General features: G+C 47.5%; 1 protein-coding gene across 1 annotated transcript; it reads right to left on the bottom strand.

The window, feature by feature from the left end:
* Positions 1-11,531: 11,531 nt before the first annotated feature.
* LOC125552409 (alpha,alpha-trehalose-phosphate synthase [UDP-forming] 6) lies at positions 11,532-15,553 on the bottom strand. Its single transcript, XM_048715955.2, has 3 exons — positions 12,927-15,553; positions 12,237-12,510; positions 11,532-12,151 (listed from the first exon to the last, which is right to left on the bottom strand). Exons 1-3 carry the CDS (start codon positions 14,918-14,920, stop codon positions 11,807-11,809), a joined length of 2,613 nt encoding a protein of 870 aa, XP_048571912.2. The 5' UTR covers positions 14,921-15,553; the 3' UTR covers positions 11,532-11,806.
* Positions 15,554-22,523: the final 6,970 nt, after the last annotated feature.

The following is a 22,523-nucleotide window of genomic DNA, read 5'->3' as shown; positions in this document are numbered from 1 at the left end:
AATATCTCTTATTTAATTAATGCATCTATATACTTGGTAAAGGGTGGAAGGCTCGGCCTTATGCCTGGTGTTTTGTTCCACTCTTGACGCCCTAGTTTCCGTCATATCGGTGTTATGTTCCCGGATTTTACGTTCCTTACGCGGTTGGGTTATAATGGGAACCCCTTGACAGTTCGCCTTGAATAAAACTCCTCCAGCAATGCCCAACATTGGTTTTACTATTCTCCACCTAGAATTTTCTTTCCCTTGGGTTCTGCAGACTCAAGGGTCATCTTTATTTAAACCCCCCTGGGCCAGTGCTTCTCAGAGTGTTGGTCCGACCGAGTAGACTGCGGGGCCACCTCGGGGCAACTTGAGGGCTGGTTTTACTCGTAGGATGTCTCATCTGAGTATGCCCTGAGAACGAGATATGTGCAGCTCCTATTGGGATTTGTCGGCCCATTCGGGCGGTGTTGCTGGACTTGTTTTACCATTGTCGAGGATGTCTTGTAACCTGGATGCCGAGCCTGATCGGATTGTCTTGGGAGAAGGAATATCCTTCATTGACCGTGAGAGCTTGTGATGGGCTAAGTTGGGACACCCCTGCAGGGATTTGAACTTTCGAAAGCCGTGCCCGCGGTTATGGGCAGATGGGAATTTGTTAATGTCCGGTTGTAGAAAACCTGAAGTTGACCTTAATTAAAATACATCAACCGCGTGTGTTACTGTGATGGTCTCTTTCCGGCGGTGTCCGGGAAGTGAACACGGTGTTGGAGTTATGCTTGACGTAGGTTGTTTTAGGATCACTTCTTGACCATAGTTCATCGATCGTGCGTTTGCCTCCTCTTCTCGCTCTCTTTTGCGAATATGTTAGCCACCATATATGTTAGTCGCTTGCTGCAGCTCCACCTCATACCTTTTGCCTTACCCATAAGCTTAAATAGTCTTGATCGCGAGGGTGCGAGATTGCTGAGTCCCCGTGACTCACAGATACTTTCAAAACCAGCTTGCAGGTGCTGTTGAACCGTGCAGATGACGCAACCAAGCTCAAGGAGGAGCTCGATGAAGATCTTGTCATTTGTGTTGTTTCGTTCTAATTGATCGGTAGTGGAGCCCAGTCGGACGATCGGGGATCTGTGTAGCATTTGGGGTAGTCTTCTTTTATTTTGGTTCCGTAGTCGGACCTTGTGTGTATCTGGATGATGTAATGCTTTTTTCGTGTATTGTGTGAAGTGGCGATTGTAAGCCAACTATGTATCTTTTTCCCTTATGTATTACATGGGTTGTGTGAAGATTACCTCACTAGCAACATTGCTTTCAATGCGGTTATGCCTCTAAGTCGTGCTTCGACACGTGGGATATATAGCCGCATCGAGGGCGTTACAAGTTGGTATCAGAGCCTTCCCCGACCTTAGGAGCCCCCTGCTTGATCGAATCGTTGGCGTTGTTGATTCTAGAAAAATATTTTGAGTCATTTAGGAATTATATATCGGAGAGTTTAGGAATTCTTTTTACTCCCCAGCCCCTTCATCGCTCTGGTGAGGCATCCTGACGTAGAGTTTTGACTTTTCTCTTCTCAAATTTCACAAAAAAAAATTTAGTATCACGCGGGTATCTTGGAATCGTTCCGATGGTTTTGTGACGAGAACATTGTTCTTGGTGCCTCCTGTCATTTAGGGGTTGTGGCAGTGTCCCGGGGAGTTGAGCTGTCACAATTTTATCGTTGCAGTTCTGGAATACCTGAGTTTAGTTTCGCCGACATCGAAAATCTCTTTTTTGCAGTTGTTGGTGAGATAACCTCGACGCCACCCAGTACTGGGGCGGGAGTTCGGGAGTATTGCCATAACTCGTATAACGGATGCTTTTCGAAGGTTGAGGTAGACGATTTCCGAAGGTTTCTTGGTTATGTGTTGAAGGATGGATACAGCTGGATGTAGGATTTGCTAGTTTGGGTGAGATATTATGCTTCCCTTGTATCCCCAACACCTGATTGCATAACCGGAAAGTTTCGGGAGTTTATAAGTGGGAATTCAAGTAGCTCTTAGGATATCTTTTCGACAGATGTATGATATGAAATTGGGGTTCGACGTCTAGTGGTCCGCCTATTCACGGTCGGTTTTACAGTGGTATCGTTGTGTCTTAAAGAGTCCTTGGCTATGCCGACTCGGGACGCTTCGTATGTCTTGTGCACTGCCTTGTACATGATGGTGCTGTACGATCGAGCCCGTGTAGGCCCCACCACGAAAACTTCGGACGAAATCTCTATCATATGTTTGTTCCGGCTTATTCTGAAAGCCAATTCTTTGTTTTGTTTTGAGTTGTGGTATTCGAGTTGCTTCGAAGTCAAATGTTGATTCCATACCTTCCCTAAATGGTGTTCTCATATTTCTATGTGAATACTAATCCTTCTTGATCATCGAGATTGTCATGTCAATCCTTTCAACCGGCGTGTTTCTCTTCAAGTGGATCCGATCATTTCAACGTCAGCAAGATCTATTACTAGTTCTTCTCAACGGTGTTGTCTTCATCCGTTCCAAGTTGACTTTGTTTTTCCCACGGTGTTGTCTTCATCCGTTCCAAGTTGACTTTGTTTTTCCCACCCACCCACCCCTTTTTCTTCAGGGATTCAGATTTCTTAATCAAGTATCCATCTTCTTGATGCGAGGCCTCTTCATTCCTTTTCCGTCAATGTTCTTACTCGGTGATTCTCATGAAGATGCTAACGGAGTCTCAAGTTCATCATTCTTCATTCTTTTTCTTCTCCGGTGGATTCAATTCAAGCCTTATGTGCTGATCACATGCTATTTTCCTTGTTTCAAAGGCCTTCTCATACCGGTGCACCTCATAATAATTCACTTCTCGCTATTCATTATTTTCTGGAGTGCTGAAGATATCTCAGAAGGCTCGTCTTGTCATTCAAGATCCGTTCAACCTATTTCGAGGTTGTTATCTAATTCAAGCCATTTAACTCAACCGATGAATTCTCTCTTTTAAATCGTTCTACGGTGTTTCTTTTGAGTGGGCCCTAACCCACAGGTCTTATCACAGGATCTTACCTGACTCTTCTTATTTTTCCCGGAGCTATCCTCCAATTTTTTTTTCAAAGTTTGACGTAAGAATGATTCATCATCAGTCATATGTGTTTTCTCCAAGATCTTTCAAATTCTTTTCATCCTTGGCTCAACCTCTTCGCTTTTGATTCTTCCGGAGTATCTAAATAATTCATGGTGGTGTTTCTCATCGTCATTCTCTGCATTTGAAGACCGAAGAAGAGTTTTTCCTCCATTTCTTGCTCCATTCTCTTCAAGATTCGTGGTTCTAGCTTGTTGTCATCCTCTCGGTTGTTTTCGATTGTGAGGATTCTTTTCACCCATCCGGAGTAATTCAGGAGTCTTTTAGTTTGATTCTTCGGAGCCCATCATCTCAGAATTATTCATTCTCAGCTTTCAGCTCTCTTTCTCTAAATCTTACCGGTGCATCGTTCAAATATCCTCTAATCAGTTCATGATCTCTTCGTTCTTTTGTATCTAAACTCTCTCATGTATCTTCGTTCATTTGCTAATTCTTCCTGGTGTTTCTTTATGTTATCTTCATTCATTCAATTCTACCGGTGGTTCGTTGAAGGTTTTCCCAAGTTTCCGCTATATCTATCTTAATCCTTTCTACGAGAATAAGTAGTATGACAAATATGTTGATTGTCATCAATTTAAATTGGTGAAGGATACGCATAACGTAATTCTTATTATTGTTCATCCAAGCGATTAATTCCTTATTCCGGAGGTGCATCAACTTCTTGATTCCAATTGTGTTCAGCTTTTTTCTTTTCCCGGAGTTTCAAGATCTCTCATTTATCTCGTCGCAAGCTTCATCTAATCATTGCAAGGCTTCAACCTTATTCTTTTCATCCTTCACTTCTTTGTAATCATTCTTTTAACCGGAGTTCTTCATGAAGGTTCTACATGATGGTTCATCAAGGATTTATATTCCTTCTCGAAGTGTTCATCGAGATTCTTTTCTAAGGAGCTCAAGCATTTTTCATCTTGCTATCCGGAGTGCAATTCTTTCTTCCGTATCATTGAAGGTGGTATTATGCCACTCTTGATGATTTGAGTTCATGTTTCATGACTCACAGGTTGTTAAGAATGGGGTATTTTAAATCCATCAACCTCTTCGTTGGAGTTATCTTGGGTTATATTTCACCTAAAGCTTTCCCTAAGGTTTTTGCTATTTATGGTGTTTATAAGTGACCCAAGTTCTTCATCTATCCTCCCGGTGAAATATTTTCTCATAACCTTGTTCTTACCAATCCAATTCTTTTCCCGTGAGTGGAAGGTTGTCACCTCATAATTTGAGATGTACTCAATAAGACCATATCAAGCGTATTCTTTTCGTTGTTGGTGTTCCAACAACTCCGTTCGACCCGTCTCCTAAGGATGCCTTCTCAAGCTCTTTTGTGGCATAAGTTGGCATTTTCTTCTCAATTCTCCTATTCAATTATCTATCTTCTATTTTTTTCGTTCTGGAGGCATTGCGATGTTGTTCTTTTCACCCGTCATCTCGTTTTATCTAAGACCTTGTTTTTACCTAAGTTCATGCCATTCCATTCTTTCTTTTGTTCCGGTGGCATTGTGATGTTGCTCTCTTCAACCCATCTTCTTGTTTTGTCAGGATCGTGTTCTTTTATTGGTTTATCCATTTAACCGGAGTATTGTGCCCTTCGCTCAAGCTCTTTCATTTTATCAAGTCTTTCACCTCTTTTCAACCGGAGTGCTACCTGAATCGGTTCTTTCTTTTCCTCTTTCTTAACGGAGTACTTTCATTTCCGTTCATCGCCGTTGCTTTCTTTCTTTCAATTTGTGTAACCTTTTCAAGGTTCTTTGGTTTCACTCGTTGTCAAAGAAGCAACTTAGTTTTACCCCTTCTCTTTCTCTTCCATTTGCCCACTGGTGCCATTCTAGATCCCGGGACGAGATCCTCTCGTAGTGGTGGAGTGTTGTAATGCCCCGAGACCGATGTGCCAGGTGTCCTCCAGTTATTCGCTGTCGTTGCCATGTCATTTGCTTGCGTGTTGCATTTCGTCATTGCATCTTTTGCATTGTATCATGTCATCATGCCATCTTGTCATAAATCTTTTGCATCTCACCTAAATAAATTGCATGGATCTTCGGTCCATTTAAATCGAGGGAATTCACATGGTGAGTTCTCTTTATCCTCCCGATATTTAGGGAGCTATATTAAACCATTCCATTGGCTTGGGATCACCCACAAACACATATGCACCGTTCTTCAAATTTCCATTTATCCTTCTCAATTTCCCCTTCTTCCTTTGGGGCCTTTTAGTAAAATTGAGTGGCAATTTTACTTTACCCATAAATGTTCCAAATCTGCCCATAAATCACATATATTGTGTAGGGTCACCTCCTATAATTTCAACCCATTTGGAGTTCATTTGAATGGGTTTTTGAAATTCGAACTTGTTGAGTTAAATCCAACGCGTGTGGATTTTACTTCCTCTAAAATTTGTCACGCCATTTTTGTCAAATTCCTCGTATTTTTGTGAGTCCGGGAAAATCATCTACTTGTCCAACTTCTTCCCCTAACACCTCCTTCCTTTTTCTTCTCTTCTTTGTTTTTTTTCTGTTTTAGAAATAAGTATGAGGGAGAGAGAGCGCCCCTGCCAGCTTTCCCAGCGCCCCACTCCCACTAGGCCCATCCTTTTCCATATCAACGGCCCATCCCTCTCCAGCCCAGCTGGGCCTCCCTCCCTCATGCGTCGGCCCAAGGCCAAGGCCTAACCAGGCTCCCGCCGCTTACCCTAGCGATCCCTGCACTCCTCTTCCTCGTCCTCTTGCGCCACCACACACACATGCATCGTACCAGGAGAAGCCACACCCAAATCCCCATCCCCGTCGACCTCTCCCTCCTCTCGCTCCCTTCCTCACGCGCCAGGGAGGAGCCCCGTGCCCTCACCCTCGCTCCCTGCGCCAGTTCCTCCCGCGGCACCTCTCCTCCCGCTTCTCCTTGCCACCACCTCCCTCTGCTGCCCTCGCGTCCCGAGCTCGCAGAACCCGGATGACCGGCCAGAGCCGCCCATCTCCCTGTGCTCGTCTCCCTCTCCTCCCTCGCAGGCTCCCTCGTCGCCTTGCCTTGTCGCCGGCCCTTGCTCCGCCTCATCGTGCCTCTGCTCATCACCGGAACCTCCCGGCTGCAGCACTCTCGCCCGTTCGATCTGGACACTGGGTCCCGAGCACCTCGACCTGCCGCCTGCTCGCCGGAGCAGCAGTAGCAGCCCCGTGTGCTGCCCGGGCCTTCGCTGCATCCCCCTCACAGCTGAACTGGTCTCCTCTCCTTCCTCCTCGTGCGAGCCTGCAACAAGCTTCACCAGCAGCACGCCATGCGCCCGCGCGTCGGTTGTCGGACCCCGGCAAGTAGGACCCCGCCACCGGTGACCTGAAGGACGAGCAGGGCGCTCCGCCACCATCTCCAACAGCGCCTCCGCACCTTTTCTCCCACCTCCCGTGCTGCCTGACGAGATCCTGCCCGACCTCCTCATTGACCTCTGCCACAAGTCCAACAAGCAGCGTCTTCGGTTTTTTCGCCAAGTCTATCAAAGGCCCTGAAGACCGTACCCCTTCATGCCGGCAAGACCGGCAAGTCGGATTCCGAACGATCAACGACTTGTGGACCATGTGCATCTACCATCGACGAAGACCCGGGTTGCAAAAACGCCAAGTTCCTCTCCGCCGTGAACCACTACTTCCACAACGCGTCCTGAACGACTACCGGCGCCTTGGGTTTCATCAAGTTCCCCTACGACCTGTGTACGACTGCGGGAATACCACCAAGTACCCTTTTGGATCACCAAGTTCACTACCATCGTCGTGAACCACTTTCGGAACGTGTATCACTATGCCCAAGTACCACTACGCCCGGAGACCACAGATCCGTGAAATTCCGCTACCGTCGTCGTGGACCCGACAAGTTTGCGAGTACAACTACTTCCTCTACGACCCGCGAGAACCACTACTTTGCTACCGTCGAGAGAACGTCTACTTCCTTTGACGAACTTGATCCGTTCCGAAAACGCACGCTACGAAGGTATAACCATTGAGACGATCGCCCGTGAACGAATGCTGGTGTTGTATGAGATGCTCATGTTTGGCCGTGTTCGCACCATGTACGTTTTGTCCCTCGTTTCCTTGCCACCGATTCGTGGGACACCCGGTATCCGGGATCACCCCACCATCTTTTGCATGCTCCCATCATTTTCCTTTTGCACCGGTATTTCCATGAGCTACCGGAACCGTTATCGTTGTCGTGGCACCCCTTTCTTTCCACCACGGTGACAAATGCTTCATGATGCTCTTGTCAATTTTTAATAAAAATTGCATAAACTTGTTCATGTCATCCGCATCATGATAACAACAATTAAATGTTTAAAATTGTTGTTGCAATAAATTACTAAGGCATATGGGGATTTACCGGATTCGTTGTTTATTATATCCGGCCCCATTTAAATTGTTTAGATGGTATAGTTTTGTTATGCTTCACCTCTTGCCATGCTTAACTACATTTAATATTGTTGGGTACATAACCGAGAGAGAACTAATTAATTGATGCGGTGCTTCGTCAATATGCAACTCGTTGCATATTGATCTCCACTTAATTTGAAGTGTTGTTTGTGCACTTTGCCATGCCTTTTTAAACCGGACATGCATCATACTTGGTTGTGCATCGTGCCATGCTTATGTGATGTTTGTTTACTATGTTGTTTTCTTCTTTCCGGGTTCCTTCTCGCGTTAGCTTCGGGTTCGTTCCGGAGTTGTGAGGATCCTTTAAACTACGTCCGTTTGTCTTCTTCATGGACTCGTTCTTCTTCCTTGCGGGATTTCAGGTAAGATGACCATACCCTCGAAATCACTTCTATCTTTGCTTGCTAGTTGCTCGCTCTTTTGCTATGCCTATGCTGCGATACCTACCACTTGCTTATCATGCCTCCCATATTGTTGAACCAAGCCTCTAACCCACCTGGTCCTAGCAAACCGTTGTTTGGCTATGTTACCGCTTTGCTCAGCCCCTCTTATAGCGTTGCTAGTTGCAGGTGAAGATTGGAGTTTGTTCCTTGTTGGAACATGGATATTTGTTGGGATATCACAATATCTCTTATTTAATTAATGCATCTATATACTTGGTAAAGGGTGGAAGGCTCGGCCTTATGCCTGGTGTTTTGTTCCACTCTTGCCGCCCTAGTTTTCGTCATATCGGTGTTATGTTCCCGGATTTTGCGTCCCTTACGCGGTTGGGTTATAATGGGAACCCCTTGACAGTTCGCCTTGAATAAAACTCCTCCAGCAATGCCCAACATTGGTTTTACCATTCGCCACCTAGCATTTTCTTTTCCTTGGGTTCTGCAGACTCAAGGGTCATCTTTATTTAAACCCCCCTGGGCCATTGCTCCTCTGAGTGTTGGTCCGACCGAGTAGACTGCGGGGCCACCTCGGGGCAACTTGAGGGCTGGTTTTACTCGTAGGATGTCTCATCTGAGTGTGCCCTGAGAACGAGATATGTGCAGCTCCTATCGGGATTTGTCAGCAAATTCAGGCGGTGTTGCTAGACTTGTTTTACCATTGTCGAGGATGTCTTGTAACCTGGATGCCGAGCCTGATCAGATTGTCTTGGGAGAAGGAATATCCTTCGTTGACCGTGAGAGCTTGTGATGGGCTAAGTTGGGACACCCCTGCAGGGATTTGAACTTTCGAAAGCCGTGCCCGTGGTTATGGGCAGATGAGAATTTGTTAATGTCCGGTTGAAGAAAACCTGAAGTTGACCTTAATTAAAATACATCAATCGCGTGTGTTACCGTGATGGTCTCTTTCCGGCGGTGTCCGGGAAGTGAACACGGTGTTGGAGTTATGCTTGACGTAGGTTGTTCTAGGATCACTTCTTGATCATAGTTCATCGATCGTGCTTTTGCCTCCTCTTCTCGCTCTCTTTTGCGAATATGTTAGCCACCATATATGCTAGTCGCTTGCTGCAGCTCCACCTCATACCTTTTGCCTTACCCATAAGTTTAAATAGTCTTGATCACGAGGGTGCGAGATTGCTGAGTCCCCGTGACTCACAGATACTTCCAAAACCAGCTTGTAGGTGCCGTTGAACCGTGCAGATGACGCAGCCAAGCTCAAGGAGGAGCTCGATGAAGATCTTGTCATTTGTGTTGTTTCTTCTAGTTGATCAGTAGTGGAGCCCAGTCGGGACGATCGGGGATCTGTGTAGCATTTGGGGTAGTCTTCTTTTATTTTGTTTCCGTAGTCGGACCTTGTGTGTATCTGGATGATGTAATGCTTTATTCATGTATTGTGTGAAGTGGCGATTGTAAGCCAACTATGTATCTTTTTCCCTTATGTATTACATGGGTTGTGTGAAGATTACCTCACTTGCGACATTGCTTTCAATGCGGTTATGCCTCTAAGTCATGCTTCGACACGTGGGAGATATAGCCGCATCGAGGGCGTTACTCTCCTCTCCCCTCCCATCTATATATATGTGGGGAGGGAGCTCCAAACAAGGACACAACATTGTCTCGGCCATGTGCAGCGCCCCCGTCGACCGTTTACCCCCTCGGTCATATTTCCATAGTGCTTAGGCGAAGCCCTGCGGAGATCACATCACCATCACCGCCAGCACGCCGTCGTGCTGACGGAACTCATCTACTACCTCGCCGTGTTGCTGGATCAAGAAGGCGGAGGACATCCCCGAGCTGAGCATGTGCAAAACGCGGAGGTGTCGTGTGTTCGGTACTTGATCGGTTGGAGCGCGAATAAGTTCGACTACATTAACCGCATTGTCAAACGTTTCCGCTTACGGACTACGAGGGTACATAGACATACTCTCCCCTCGTTGCTATGCATCTTCATGGATAGATCATTGCGTGTGCATAGATTTTGTTTTCCATGCAACGATTCCCAACAAGACGTGTCCAGGCCTCCTCATATTCGCCTGAGATATTGGTTAGATATGGGGGGTGGCGATCAACCCAGACGTATAGGGCCGGTTTGAGGAGCCCAGCTGGGTTGCGATTTTGTGACCAGTCACTGACCGAGTCGTTCGCCTGGACGTATAGGGGGGCTTGAGGAGCTCGGCTATAGATGCTCTAAACTTGACACACAAGTTCAGTGTATATTGTAATTTGCAACCAAAATCAAGGAGAGGATTGCACTTTCATTCTCCCTCCTTTTGGCGTTCTTTGACAATACAAATTTAGTTCACAAGATATTGAATTGAAGATTAAGGTTGCTTAGGATAAATGAGGAGAGTCCTTTTAGACAGTAGCGGTGCTACATGGTGACTATGATGTCAAACGACATCACGGAATTAAGGTTTGCAGTCTATGTTTTAATACTTTTAGATATAGTTTGTGTACACATAAGCTAAATTTCTGGCTTTGACATCATAGCTTCTGACGGCTAGCACCACCACTGCCTCTAGATATGTGCATCACCAATAAGAATATGCTTGTTTAAGCATAATGCACACGTCTAGAGCCAAGAGACCCCCCCTAAATCTTAGAGCAAAGTGAGGTGATACAATGTGTAATAGATATAAAAATCATCATTGCACACCACTGTGAGGTAACATGATATCAAGCATCTAACAACGCCTCACATGGTGGAGTGTGCGACATGGCATAATGTAATCATACACTTGCCCACAAAGTTAATAAGCAAAGATACCAACAAGGTAGATATAATAATGACATCAATGGCATCACATAAACAAGATAAGCAACATTGCACATATCCAAGATATTAAAAAAATATGGCCTCATGGTTAGCTTAAACAAGGTACTCAGAGCAACCAATGCTCAGACACATGCACATAGGATATAAAAGTCTTGGCCAAGCCAAATAATACACCAAAAGTTTGGGTCTTGCCAAATCACCAATATACCCAAATGTGACCCGACCAATCCTAATAGAGCTCATTATTCTCCCCCTTTGGCATAAATAAAAACACCAAACGGAGAGAAGAAGAGAGATGCTACCGCATAACCCGCTACTCATTCTCATCATCACCGTCGTCATCCTCTTTATAGAATTCATCGAAGTTGGGGGTCTTCAAGAGGCTCATTGGCATCATCAGGCTTGGTCACTTTCATTGCCACTTGAGAAGGGATACACATACGCCTCAAGACGGTTGCTATCATCCTCAGACCCATACGGTACATCCTGCCCATTGTGATGACACTCTTTATTGATGAGGCTAAGAGCAAGCTTCGATCTGGCACTTGACTTATGCATACGGTGGTTAATTTGCCCTGATGTAGCTCAGCATGGCCTTTTGATCCCGCCATGGAAAGCCCTTCATCTTTGGGGGCACTGTAGGACATTGAGGGTCCATGAGGGCCAGCCGGTCCATTGTCATGAGCTTCGTGAGAACTAGAACTGGGAGCTTCACTCCCATTTGGCTTTGGCTTGGCACCAGGGCATAGAGTGGGATGATAACGATCTAGTTTGGTGTTGGTGCAAGAAGCAGAATCGGTGCAAAATATGTTTTAACAGCACAAACTAGCATTTTCCCATGGCATTCAGAGAGACATTATTACTGTTGCGGTAACTAGACTAGCAGGTTTCAAACGGAGCTCACAACACTCTAAAGCAGGTCTCATACCACTGATAACAAACCACCGGCAGTGCAGCAAATACCATGAAAAGCATAGCTCATGTACACCTAAACTACGCTGCAGAGGCCTCCTCAGACTGTTGCCAACACGACAATGCCTTTCCTCCTGTGCCGTGCTGCCCCTGCGCTTCACTCCAGCTTCCTACTACTGCAGCTCGCCGACGCACCACAGGTCCTCGGGGTCCTCCTCTCCCAGCGCGGGGTTCTCCAGTGCGAGCTCCTCCGAGACGTACGCCAGCCCCTGCATCAGCCTCACCACCTCCGCCGTGTCGTCGAGGTAGTACTTGGCCTTGCTCGGCTTGCGGCCGACGGTGCAGGCGAACACCTCCGCCGTGGACGCGAACGAGTCGGCGCAGGAGGCGCTGGTGATGAACTGGAACATGTCCTCGTCGGAGCGGTCGTCCCCGATGCAGAGCACGAAGTCCGGGCACATGCCACTCTCCTGCAGCGCCGCCAGCATGCGCCGCGCCACCAGGCCCTTGCTCACGCCCTGTTGTTCAACACAAGAATTGTGTGTAAGCAGTGAGGTTTGATTCGTGCCAAGAGGGTGAGATGGGATTGAGAGGCTTCTTCACCTGTGGTTTAGCTTCGACGGAGTGCACGGTGCTCTTCACGGACACCGGCTCGTTGGTGAGCACGCTCTCGAGGTGGTCGACGAGCTCCTTGGCCTGGCATGACCCGAAGTCGGGGTCCGCGTCCTCGTAGTTCCAGACGAGCACCGTGTCCCTCTCCTCGATTATCGAACCGTCCGTCGTCTCGGTGTAGAGCTCCATGACCGGCTTTGCAATCTGCATCCAGCTGCAGTCCGCGGGTGGGATGCAGGTCTCCCATTCTGCGTCCCTCTTCAGCCTTATTCAGTACAGTACATTTCAGAAATTAGACTTCCTAGCAGCCGCCCACCATATGTAGCAACAAAATATCATGGCAGAAAAGAAAAAAAAGGCATGCTATTCCACTTCAACTTGAATACGAACTTATGATTTTCTTCGAAAAGGAGGCTTGACCCCGGGCCTCTGCATCATTGCGATGCACACAGCCATAGAATATGAACCTATGATGCAACATACCAAAAGATTTCTCCATACATGTGCCACTAAGTTGTACTTGTTGTAATGATATAGAGTCCAATAACATTTCAATTTAGTTAGCTAAGGAGGACAGGCAAGAAAAGGATGGCCTGCATCTGCAAGTCTGAATGTTGAGCATTGAGCTAAGCTTGCAAGAATGTACATAAAAGCGAAGCAAACCTTAACTTAAGCTCATACCTCATGAAGTAGCCATGCTCAGCTGCCATGCCAAGGTTCTCGGCAGGGAACCACTCGTCGAGCGTGCAGCGTTTGAAGCCGCTGCAAAGGAACACCGCATTCCTCTGGTCCTGGCACAAGCTATTGAGTATCTGGACCGATTTCGCAGTGGGGCTCTTGTTGATCGCCTGCGGCATCAGCGTTCCGTCGTAGTCCAGCAGAATGGCGCGCGTCTTTGACCTCCTGTACGCCTGAACAATGTGCTCCATTGCGAGCTTCCTGAAGCTCAGGTCAAGCGAGACCACCCTGAACCGGAGGCCGAAGCCGATTCCCCAGCATCGTCGGTTCGAGTGATCCTTGCAGGTCCTCTCAAGGTCCTGGAGGAAGCTGTTGGCCCAGTAGCCGACGTCGTGCTTCTCCACGTAGCGGTAGTGCTTGTCGTGCCGCAGATTCTTCTCCTTCTCGGGCAGCACAAGGGCGCACTCCATGGCGTCGGCCACGGCCTCGATGTTCCATGGGTTCACCCTTATGGCACCGCTGAGTGACGGGGAGCACCCGATGAACTCGGACACCACCAGCATGCTCTTCTTCTCCTCTGGCTTGCACAGCCGCAGTATTCTGTCAAGCCTGTCGTTGCCTTGCCGGGAGGCGACGTACTCATAGGGGATCAAGTTCATGCCGTCCCGGACCGCGGTCACCAGGCACACCTCTGCAATGACGTAGTAGGCGACGCGCTCGTAGAACTGCAGTGGCTGGTCAATCAGCACCACCGGCTCGTACCCCGGCGCGCCATACGCCTCGTTGATCCTCTTCACCATGGCATAGGTCTCCTCCTGCACGCCGACGACGTCCTTCCCCCGGCCCCTCGCCGGGTTGGCGACCTGCACCAGCACCAGCCTGCCCCGCCACTCGGGGTGCTGCCCCAGCAGCTCCTCCATGGCGAGCAGCTTGAGGCTGATCCCCTTGAATATGTCCATGTCGTCGACGCCGAGCATGACGACCCTGCCGTTGCCGGTGTAGGTCTCCATGAGCTCGGCGACCTTGGCCTCGGTCTCCGGCAAGGCGAGCACCGCGTTGAGCTGCTCCATGTAGACCCCGACGGGCAGGATCTTGATGCTGACGGTGCGGCCGTAGTACTCGAGGCAAATGTGTCCCCGCTTGGACTCGTAGGGGAGGCCGAGCATCCGGCCGCAGCAGGAGAGGAAGTGGCGGGCGTAGTCGAAGGTGTGGAAGCCGATGAGGTCGGAGTTGAGGAGCGCGCGGAGGAGCTCCTCCCGGACGGGCAGCGTCTTGTAGATCTCGGAGGAGGGGAAGGGCGAGTGGAGGAAGAAGCCGAGCTTGATGCGGTTGAAGCGCTTGCGGAGGAAGGTGGGGAGCACCATGAGGTGGTAGTCGTGCACCCACACGAAGTCGTCGTCCGGGTTGATCACCTCCAGCACCTTGTCGGCGAACACCTTGTTGGCGGAGACGTAGGCCTGCCAGAGAAGGCGGTCGAAGCGGCCGCCGAGGTCCGGGGACAGCGGCAGCATGTAGTGGAAGAGCGGCCAGAGGTGCTGCTTGCAGAAGCCGTGGTAGTAGCGCGCGGCGGTGTCGGCGGGGAGGAAGGCCGGCACGCAGTTGTAGGAGTCGAGGAGCGCCTGCGCCACGGCGTCCTGCTCGGGGACGGGGACGTCCTCGCGGAGGCAGCCGATGTAGATGAACTCCATGGAGGGGGAGGAGGAGCTCTTCTGCAGGTGGCGGAGCAGCGAGTCCTCGTCCCAGGAGAAGGTCCAGGGCTCCTCCGGCGAGGCCGGGCGGTGGGCCCGGATCGGGAGGTGGTTGGCGACGACGATGGTGCGCGGGCGCGGCGCCGGGGACGGCGTGGAGGGCGACGCCGGGGAGTCCTCCATGAGCCCCGGCGTGGTGACCACGCTCGGGAGCCGCCGCCGCAGCGCGCCCAGCGCGGCCGGCGCCGGCCCCTGGTCCGCCGCGCCGGTCGCCAGGTCCAGCAGGTTGGAGTAGGAGCTCGACACCATGGCCTCCCACCACCACTCCTCCCGCGAGCAAGACTCAAGATTTCGCGAGAAAGGGGGCGGATTTGGGGAGGAACGGCGCCGCTTCAACCGGCGAGAAGGAGGAAGAACGGAGCCGCCGATATTTTGGCACGCAGTTCCTGGCGAGACAGTTGAAGCGGAGAGTGGATTGTGGCCTCGTTGTGGGGAGGTGCCGAGGCCTGGGCTGGGCTCAGCAACAACAACAAGGCGTCCACCTGACCGACCTGGGGGCTGGGGTGGGTGCTCCTCTCCGCACCGGTGGAGTGAGCTGAGAGTGATGCACTAATTGTAGAGAGAGAAAGGGGTGGGAAAGATAAAGGAGGGCCTTTCTGTACTTTTGACACAAGGGGTGAAACCTTTCGTGCAATTTGGCGGCGGCCGTATTCCCCTGGCTCGACAAGTGTGCCGCTCGCTACACTCCCCCGCATAAAAGACTTGATAGATAGGTTTCCTCCTCAGCTCACGACGGGGCCGGTTTGGTCCGTTCCTCTGGGCAGCAAGAAACATACCATCATCATCATCATCAGCATCAGCATCAGATGGTAAAATTGCCAGCTGATCTCAAGCGGGACTGCACACGATCCGGCGGAACTACCCCATGGCGCACGAGGGCGAGCGGCTGCGGCTGCGGGCGGGCGCCCTTTATAGGAACAAACAGCGGCTCGCCTCGTGGTGATCGGATGGATCGGGCCGGGATCGGAGGTAAGGCGGGGGAGGAGAGCCGAGGGTTTACTACAAGAAAGAAACACGAGGGAATGGGGCAGGAGGCGGACTAGGGAGAGCGTATTCGGAGATTTCCTTGCGTTGGACTTTGGCCGGTGGTGCTGGGTTGGATCTATTGGCCGGTCCCCAGCGAGGATAACAACCGGGGGCAGCGAGTCTATCTGTGGACGGCGGAGAGTGATCGGTGGCCCGATGTGTCTGTCCTTGGTTAGTTCGTTTTACACCTGGGGCAGGGGGGGTTTTTCAGAGGCTGGAACAGGAATGGTGTGCTGATTCGCGATAAAAAGTTTCCGGCTATTTTGTGGCCGTGGTGTAAATTCGTGAGGTCCTCGGTCCGGATGGAAGAACCAGAGCATTAGTGGTTCTAGAAGATTCTTTCTTACTATGTGCGTTGTCGCAACACGGTCTTTTCACATGTGCAGCATGCGATACAAACAATATTTTCTGAGGTGGTTTCATGCAACAAATTATCTGTGCTTAGAAAGCTGACAGTAAACTAAAGCGTTACGCTTCTGTGTACATATTATGTTTGTGTTCACTTGGCGATTCTGACCGCTATATTCTAACTTTTGCGGATGGCTTCACCGTATTTGTCATTTTTTGCAATTAGAAAGAAAGGAGGGAGCTCTTTGGATAGACGTATGCACGTCTCTTCACATATGCAACATCGATGCAAATAGCATTTCCTTAGTTGTTTCCATCCAAAACAACAACAACAATATGTGTAATAAAATCGCTTCATACAAAGCTAATAATAAATTACATATGTAAACAGTTCAAAAAAAAAATACATATGTAAAGCATGGCACTTCCGTGTCCGCGTTCGCATGGCAGATTTAACCACAATAATGTATTTTTTAGATCATTGTAGCATATGTAACTACTTTTACAGTTATAGAGAGAAGAAGCACACTATGAGGATAGGCATTGTCTTTTCACATATGCAACACTAAACTATGTTATTTTCTAAATTACACCTCTGCATTCTTCTTTACTCGGCAGTTTCAGACCGGTATCGTATTTCACGGACAACTTTAACGCATGTAGCCATTTTTGCAACTAATAAAGAGAAGAGGCCCTTTGGATAGGCGTATGTCAGTCTTGTCACATACGCAACATAGAGAGGAACATTGTTCCCTAAGTTTTTTTCGTGCAACAAATAATGCATAATTAAATTGCATTTCATAAAAAAGGCTAACAATAAATTACAATATGAAGCGTTACACTTGTATTTCGCATTTATTCAACAGTTCTGACCACTATATTGTATTATGCGGATGTCATTACCTCTTGTGGCCGTTTTAGCGGTCAATAGGGATACGAGGCCCTTTGGATAGACGTCTGCAAGTCTTGTCACATACACCATATAGAAAGAAAAATTATATCCTAAGGGCATGTCCAAGGCGGAACCGCAGATCTCCCGCAACCATCCGGACTGCGGAAGCCATCCAACGCGGGCCTGTATCGGCCCGCGGCGCGGTCCGGGCGTGATTTCTCCCGCAAATCAAAGACAAACGTGGGAGGGAGCTTTACGGGAGTCCGACCCGATCCCAAGCCCGATTCTCACCACCCTGGCCCGCCAGAAAAACCCACCCGCCCCTCCCGCGCATTCTTTTCGATGCACGCACCGCTTAATGTGCCACATTCATGCCGGCCCGGAGCATGTAGTGGCCGGCATTGATGTAATACACGCGCTGCTTAATGTGCCACAATAACTACAAGAAAGACGAGGAATGGGACAGGAGGCGATGAGGGCGTATTCGGAGATTTCCTTGCTTTGGACTTTGGTCGGTGGTGCTCAGTTGAATCTATTGGTCGGTCTCCAGCGCCCAAGATGGCACGGAAAACAACTAGGGGCAGCGAGTCTATGGACTGGATGGCGGAGGGAGATCGGTGGCCCTCCGTTACCTTGGTTCGTTTTACACCTGGGCAGGAGTTTTTAGAGACTGGAAAAGGAATGTAGTGCTGAGTCGCAATAAAAAGTTTCCGGCTATTTTGTGATCCTGGTGTAAATTCAGGAGATCCTCGGTCCAAATGGAAGAACCAGAGCATTAGTGATTCTAGAATATATGTTTTACAATGTGCGTCGTCGCAACACGGTCTTTTCACATATGCAACATACGATACAAAGAATTTTTCCTCAGTTGATTTCATGCAACAAATTCTCTGTGCTCAGCAAGCTGACAGTAAATTAAAGTGTTACGCTTGTGTGTACATATTATGTCTGTGTTCACTAGGCAATTGTGACCACTATATTCTATTTTTGCGGATTGCTTCACCAGATTTGTCGTTTTTGAAGTTAGTAGGGAAGAAGAGGGATCTTTGGATACACATATGCAGGTCTCTTCACATCTCTTCACATATGCAACATCGATAGAAATAACATTTCCTTAGTTGTTTCCATGCAAAAAAATCATGTGTAATAAAATCGATTCATACAAAAGCATGGCACTTCTATGTCCGTGTTTGTCGTTTTTGCAATTAGGAAGGAAGGAGGGAGCTCTTTGGATAGACGTATGCAAGTCTCTTCACATATGCAACATCGATGGAAATAGCATTTCCTTAGTTTCCATGCAAAAAACATCAATATGAGTAATAAAATCGCTTCATACAAAGCTAACAATAAATTACATATGTAAAGCATGGCACTTCTGTATCCGCGTTCGCACCACAGATTTAACCACAATATTGTTTTTTTATCATTTTAGCATATGTAACTACTTCTACAATTATAGAGAGAAGAAGCGCACTATGAGGATAGGCATTGTCTTTTCACATATGCAACACTAAACTATGTTATTTTCTAAATTACACCTCTGTATTCTTCTTTACTCCGCAGTTTCAGACCCGTATCGTATTTCACGAACGACTTTAATGCATGTAGCCATTTTTGCAACTAATAAAGAGAAGATGTGAAAGATCAAGGATGTCGCCTAGAGGGGGGTGAATAGGCGCTTTAAAATAATTACGGTATAGGCTTGAACAACTGCGGAATAAACCTAGCGGTTATTTTGTCAAGCACAAAACCTGCAACAACTAGGCTCACCTATGTGCACCAACAACTTATGCTAAGCAAGCTAAACAACTAAGTGATAGCAAGATATATGACAAGAAATAATATGGCTATCACAAAGTAAAGTGCATAAGTAAAGGACTCGGGTAAGAGATAACCGAGGCACGCGGAGACGACGATGTATCCCGAAGTTCACACCCTTACATCTCCGTTTGGAGCGGTGTGGAGGCACAATGCTCCCCAAGAAGCCACTAGGGCCACCGTAATCTCCTCACGCCCTCGCACAACGCAAGATGCCGTGATTCCACTAAGGGACCCTGGAGGGCGGTCACCGAACCCGTACAAATGGCAACCCTTGGGGGCAGTCACCGAACCCGTACACCTTGGCAACCCTTGGGGCGGTCATTGGAACCCGTCAAATTGCTCGGGGAGATCTCCACAACCTAATTGGAGACCCCGACGCTTGCCCGGAGCTTTACACCACAATGATTGAGCTCCGAACACCACCAACTATCTAGAGCGCCCAAGCACCCAAGAGGAACAAGCTCAAGGGTACCAAGCACCCAAGAGTAATAAGCTTCTCAACTTGTAACTTTCACGTATCACCATGGAGAACTCAAACCGATGCACCAAATGCAATGGCAAGGGCACACGGAGTGCCAAAGTCCTTCTCTCCCAAATCCCACCAAAGCAACAAAAGCTAGGGAGGAAAATGAGAGGAAGAACAAGAAGGAAAACACCAAGAACTCCAAGATCTATATCCAAGGGGTTCCCCTCACATAGAGGAGAAAGTGATTGGTGGAAATGTGGATCTAGATCTCCTCTCTCTTTCCCCCCAAAAACTAGCAAGAATCCATGGAGGGATTGAGAGATAGCAAGCTCGGAGAAGGTCAACAATGGGGGAAGAACACGAGCTTAAAGGATAAGGTTCATTAGGGAAGAAGACCCAGTTTTATAGGTGGGCAAAAAATTCAACCGTTATGCTCACAGCCCGCACAGAGCGGTACTACTGCTCGTCCTCACGGTACTACTGCTAGGGGTAGCGGTACTACCTCAAAGGGTAGCGGTACTGCTGCTTGCAAGCGGTGCTAAAAATACATCCGTGCCTACCACCGCTGGACTTGAGACGAGTTTTCGGTCCGGAGCGAAAGTAGCCATGGAAGTAGCCGCGATAGCACTGCTCCAAGCGGTAGTACCGCTCCCAAGAGCGGTAGTAAAAAAATACATCCCCTCCAAGCGGTAGTACCGCTGCAGCTTTTTTAAGCACACCAAAACTGACACAACTTCTGCAAACGGACTCCAAATTCAACGAAACCAAATTTGTTGGAAAGCTAGCGACAAGGGCTAACACAATCTCGATAGAAATAACAATAAGAAGGAAATTAGAAAAGGCCCATAAGAAAATGGTGAGAACCCTTCCTCGAATAAGGCCGATAAATCCTCCAACATCGAAAACACAAAAGAAGAAGCATGTGAACTCCGTTTTCGATGAACTCGAGCTTGTCAAGAAGATGACCATAAGCTCCAAATCTCACACGGAGAAAACCAAACAAGAATCAAGAAAGATGATGCAAGCATGCATTGGTTTGAGCTCTCTACGAATGATACGATCAAGCTACTCACTTGAGAGCCCCCCTTGATAGTAAAGCAATCGATCCTATAACCCGGTCTCCAAACTATCACCATGAGACCGGTAAAATAGAGAACCTATTAAGTCCAAACCTTTGCCTTGCACAAAGTCCACTTGAGCTAGATGTAGACGATCTTGACTTCCTCAAGTAGGACCACCTTTCTTGATTGCATTGGCTCAGTGAAGACTAGTAGATTTCTCCCCCATACTCCATTATGGGTGAGCAACTTTTCAGCACATCTTCACAAGTACATTGTCACACAATGGACGGCAATCTTCAAGCACTTGATCTCTTCGTGATGCATCACTTGAATGTGCACACCGCAACCTAACCCCACAAAGAACTCTCGCGAAGACCATGGGTTAGTACACAAAGCGTAATGGATGATGCTTACCATACCATGGGATCACTTGATCCCTCTCGATAAATCTTCTACGATGTGTGAGTTGATCAACTTGATTCACTCTTGACTTAGTCTTGATCAACCTTGAACCTTTCCAACTCTCTTCATTTGGATGTTGCCTCGAAGGTAAGCATGAATGATCACACAATCTTCTTCTTCAAGACATGCTTGCAATAAGCTCATCTCTCACATGACCAATCTCTGGATAATTCCTTAATAGCACCTTGGTCAACACATAAACTCCTTGAAACCAACACATGGACTTCAAGAAATGCCTATGGACCAATCCTTCAAATATAACTCAATGCAACCATTAGTCCATAGAGAATGTCATCAATTACCAAAACCACACATGGGGGCACCGCATGTCCTTTCAATCTCCCCCCATTTTGATAATTGATGACAATCACTTTCAAGAGAGTTTATATAAGGAATTATGCATCACCATGCAATGCAACAACCAATGATGCATGAGTATGAGATGCAAATGCTTAGGAACAAAACCAAAGCAATGCATGAGTATGAGATGCAAATGCTTAGGAACAAAACCAAAGCAAGAACAAAACTCTAAAAACTTTTGCACAAAACTCTCTGAAACTTCTTCCCCATTGGCATCGATTGCCAAAATGGGCGAAAAGCTTAGGAGGCCAATATAAAAAGTGTTCCTCCATAAATTATGTATTTCTCAGCAAGAGAGTGGAATTCCATACACATATCCAAAGGTAAATACTTGGAGGAAGACAAACTATATTGAGGCACAAAGATTGCTAAAGAATGATATGCCACAAAGACATGACAAAGAGAGACACAAGCAATCAAGCAATCAAAAGATACCAATTGAAGCAAGCAATCAACAGATATCAATTGAACCAACTAGACCAAAGATCCTATGAGCCACATGAACAAAGGATATTAAGATATGAGCAAAGGAGTGTTCTAAAGAAACTAGAGAAGCTCCCCATGATTTGTGCACAAATAAGAATTTTTGTATTTGGATATAAAGTGCACAAAATAGGATCATAGCTCCCCCAAAATCAATAGAAACTTATAGCAAGTGCAAGTGAGCATATAGGAAACAAAGCCTAGCACTTGCAACAAACACATGGTTGAGCAACATGTAAAAGAGGTAACTTAAGAATAGGCTCAACCAAAAAGATGTGTGTGAATCATGGCAAAGCACTTGAGAAGACTAATGTAAGGATGAGCATTAAGCATCAACATAGTCTTGGATAAATGAGATACAAGGTGCAAGACATGACCTTTCCCCCCACACACAACAAGCAAATGGAAAAGGAATGTTGTGCTGATTCGCGATAAAAAGTTTTTGGCTATTTTGTGATCGCGGTGTAAATTCATCAGATCCTCGGTCCGGATGGAAGAACCAGAGAATTATTGGTTCTAGAAGATTTTTTTACTATGTGTGTTGTCGCAACATGATCTTTTCACATGTGCAACATGCGATGCAAGCAATATTTCCTCAGTTGATTTCTTGCAACAAATTCTCTATGCTCAGAAAGCTGACGGTAAATTAAAGTGTTATGCTTCTGTCTACATATTATGTATGTGTTCACTCGGCAATTCTGACAGCTATATTCTATCTTTTGCGGATGGGTTCACCGTATTTGTCATTTTTGCAATTAGGAAGGAAGGAGCGAGCTCTTTGGATGGACGTATGCAAGTTTCTTCACATATGCAACATCAATGGAAATAGCATTTCCTTAGTTGCTTCCATGCAAAAAAAACAACAACAACAATATATGTAATAAAAGCGCTTCATACAAAGCTAACAATAAATATGAAAAGCATGGCACTTCC

This window comes from Triticum urartu, chromosome 4A, assembly GCF_056163025.1.
Source record: "Triticum urartu cultivar PI428250 chromosome 4A, HENAU_Tu73, whole genome shotgun sequence".
Taxonomy (NCBI): domain Eukaryota; kingdom Viridiplantae; phylum Streptophyta; class Magnoliopsida; order Poales; family Poaceae; genus Triticum; species Triticum urartu.
This window is presented reverse-complemented; position numbering and strand designations above follow the sequence as displayed.

Excerpts from the sequence above, each read along its gene's own strand:
- LOC125552409 (XM_048715955.2), bottom strand. The coding sequence starts at position 14,920 with ATGGTGTCGAGCTCCTACTCCAACCTGCTGGACCTGGCGACCGGCGCG. Across the intron at positions 12,511-12,926 it reads GAGCATGGCTACTTCATGAG|GCTGAAGAGGGACGCAGAAT; the intron begins GTATGAGCTTAA and ends GTACTGAATAAG. Across the intron at positions 12,152-12,236 it reads CCGTCGAAGCTAAACCACAG|GGCGTGAGCAAGGGCCTGGT; the intron begins GTGAAGAAGCCT and ends GTTGAACAACAG.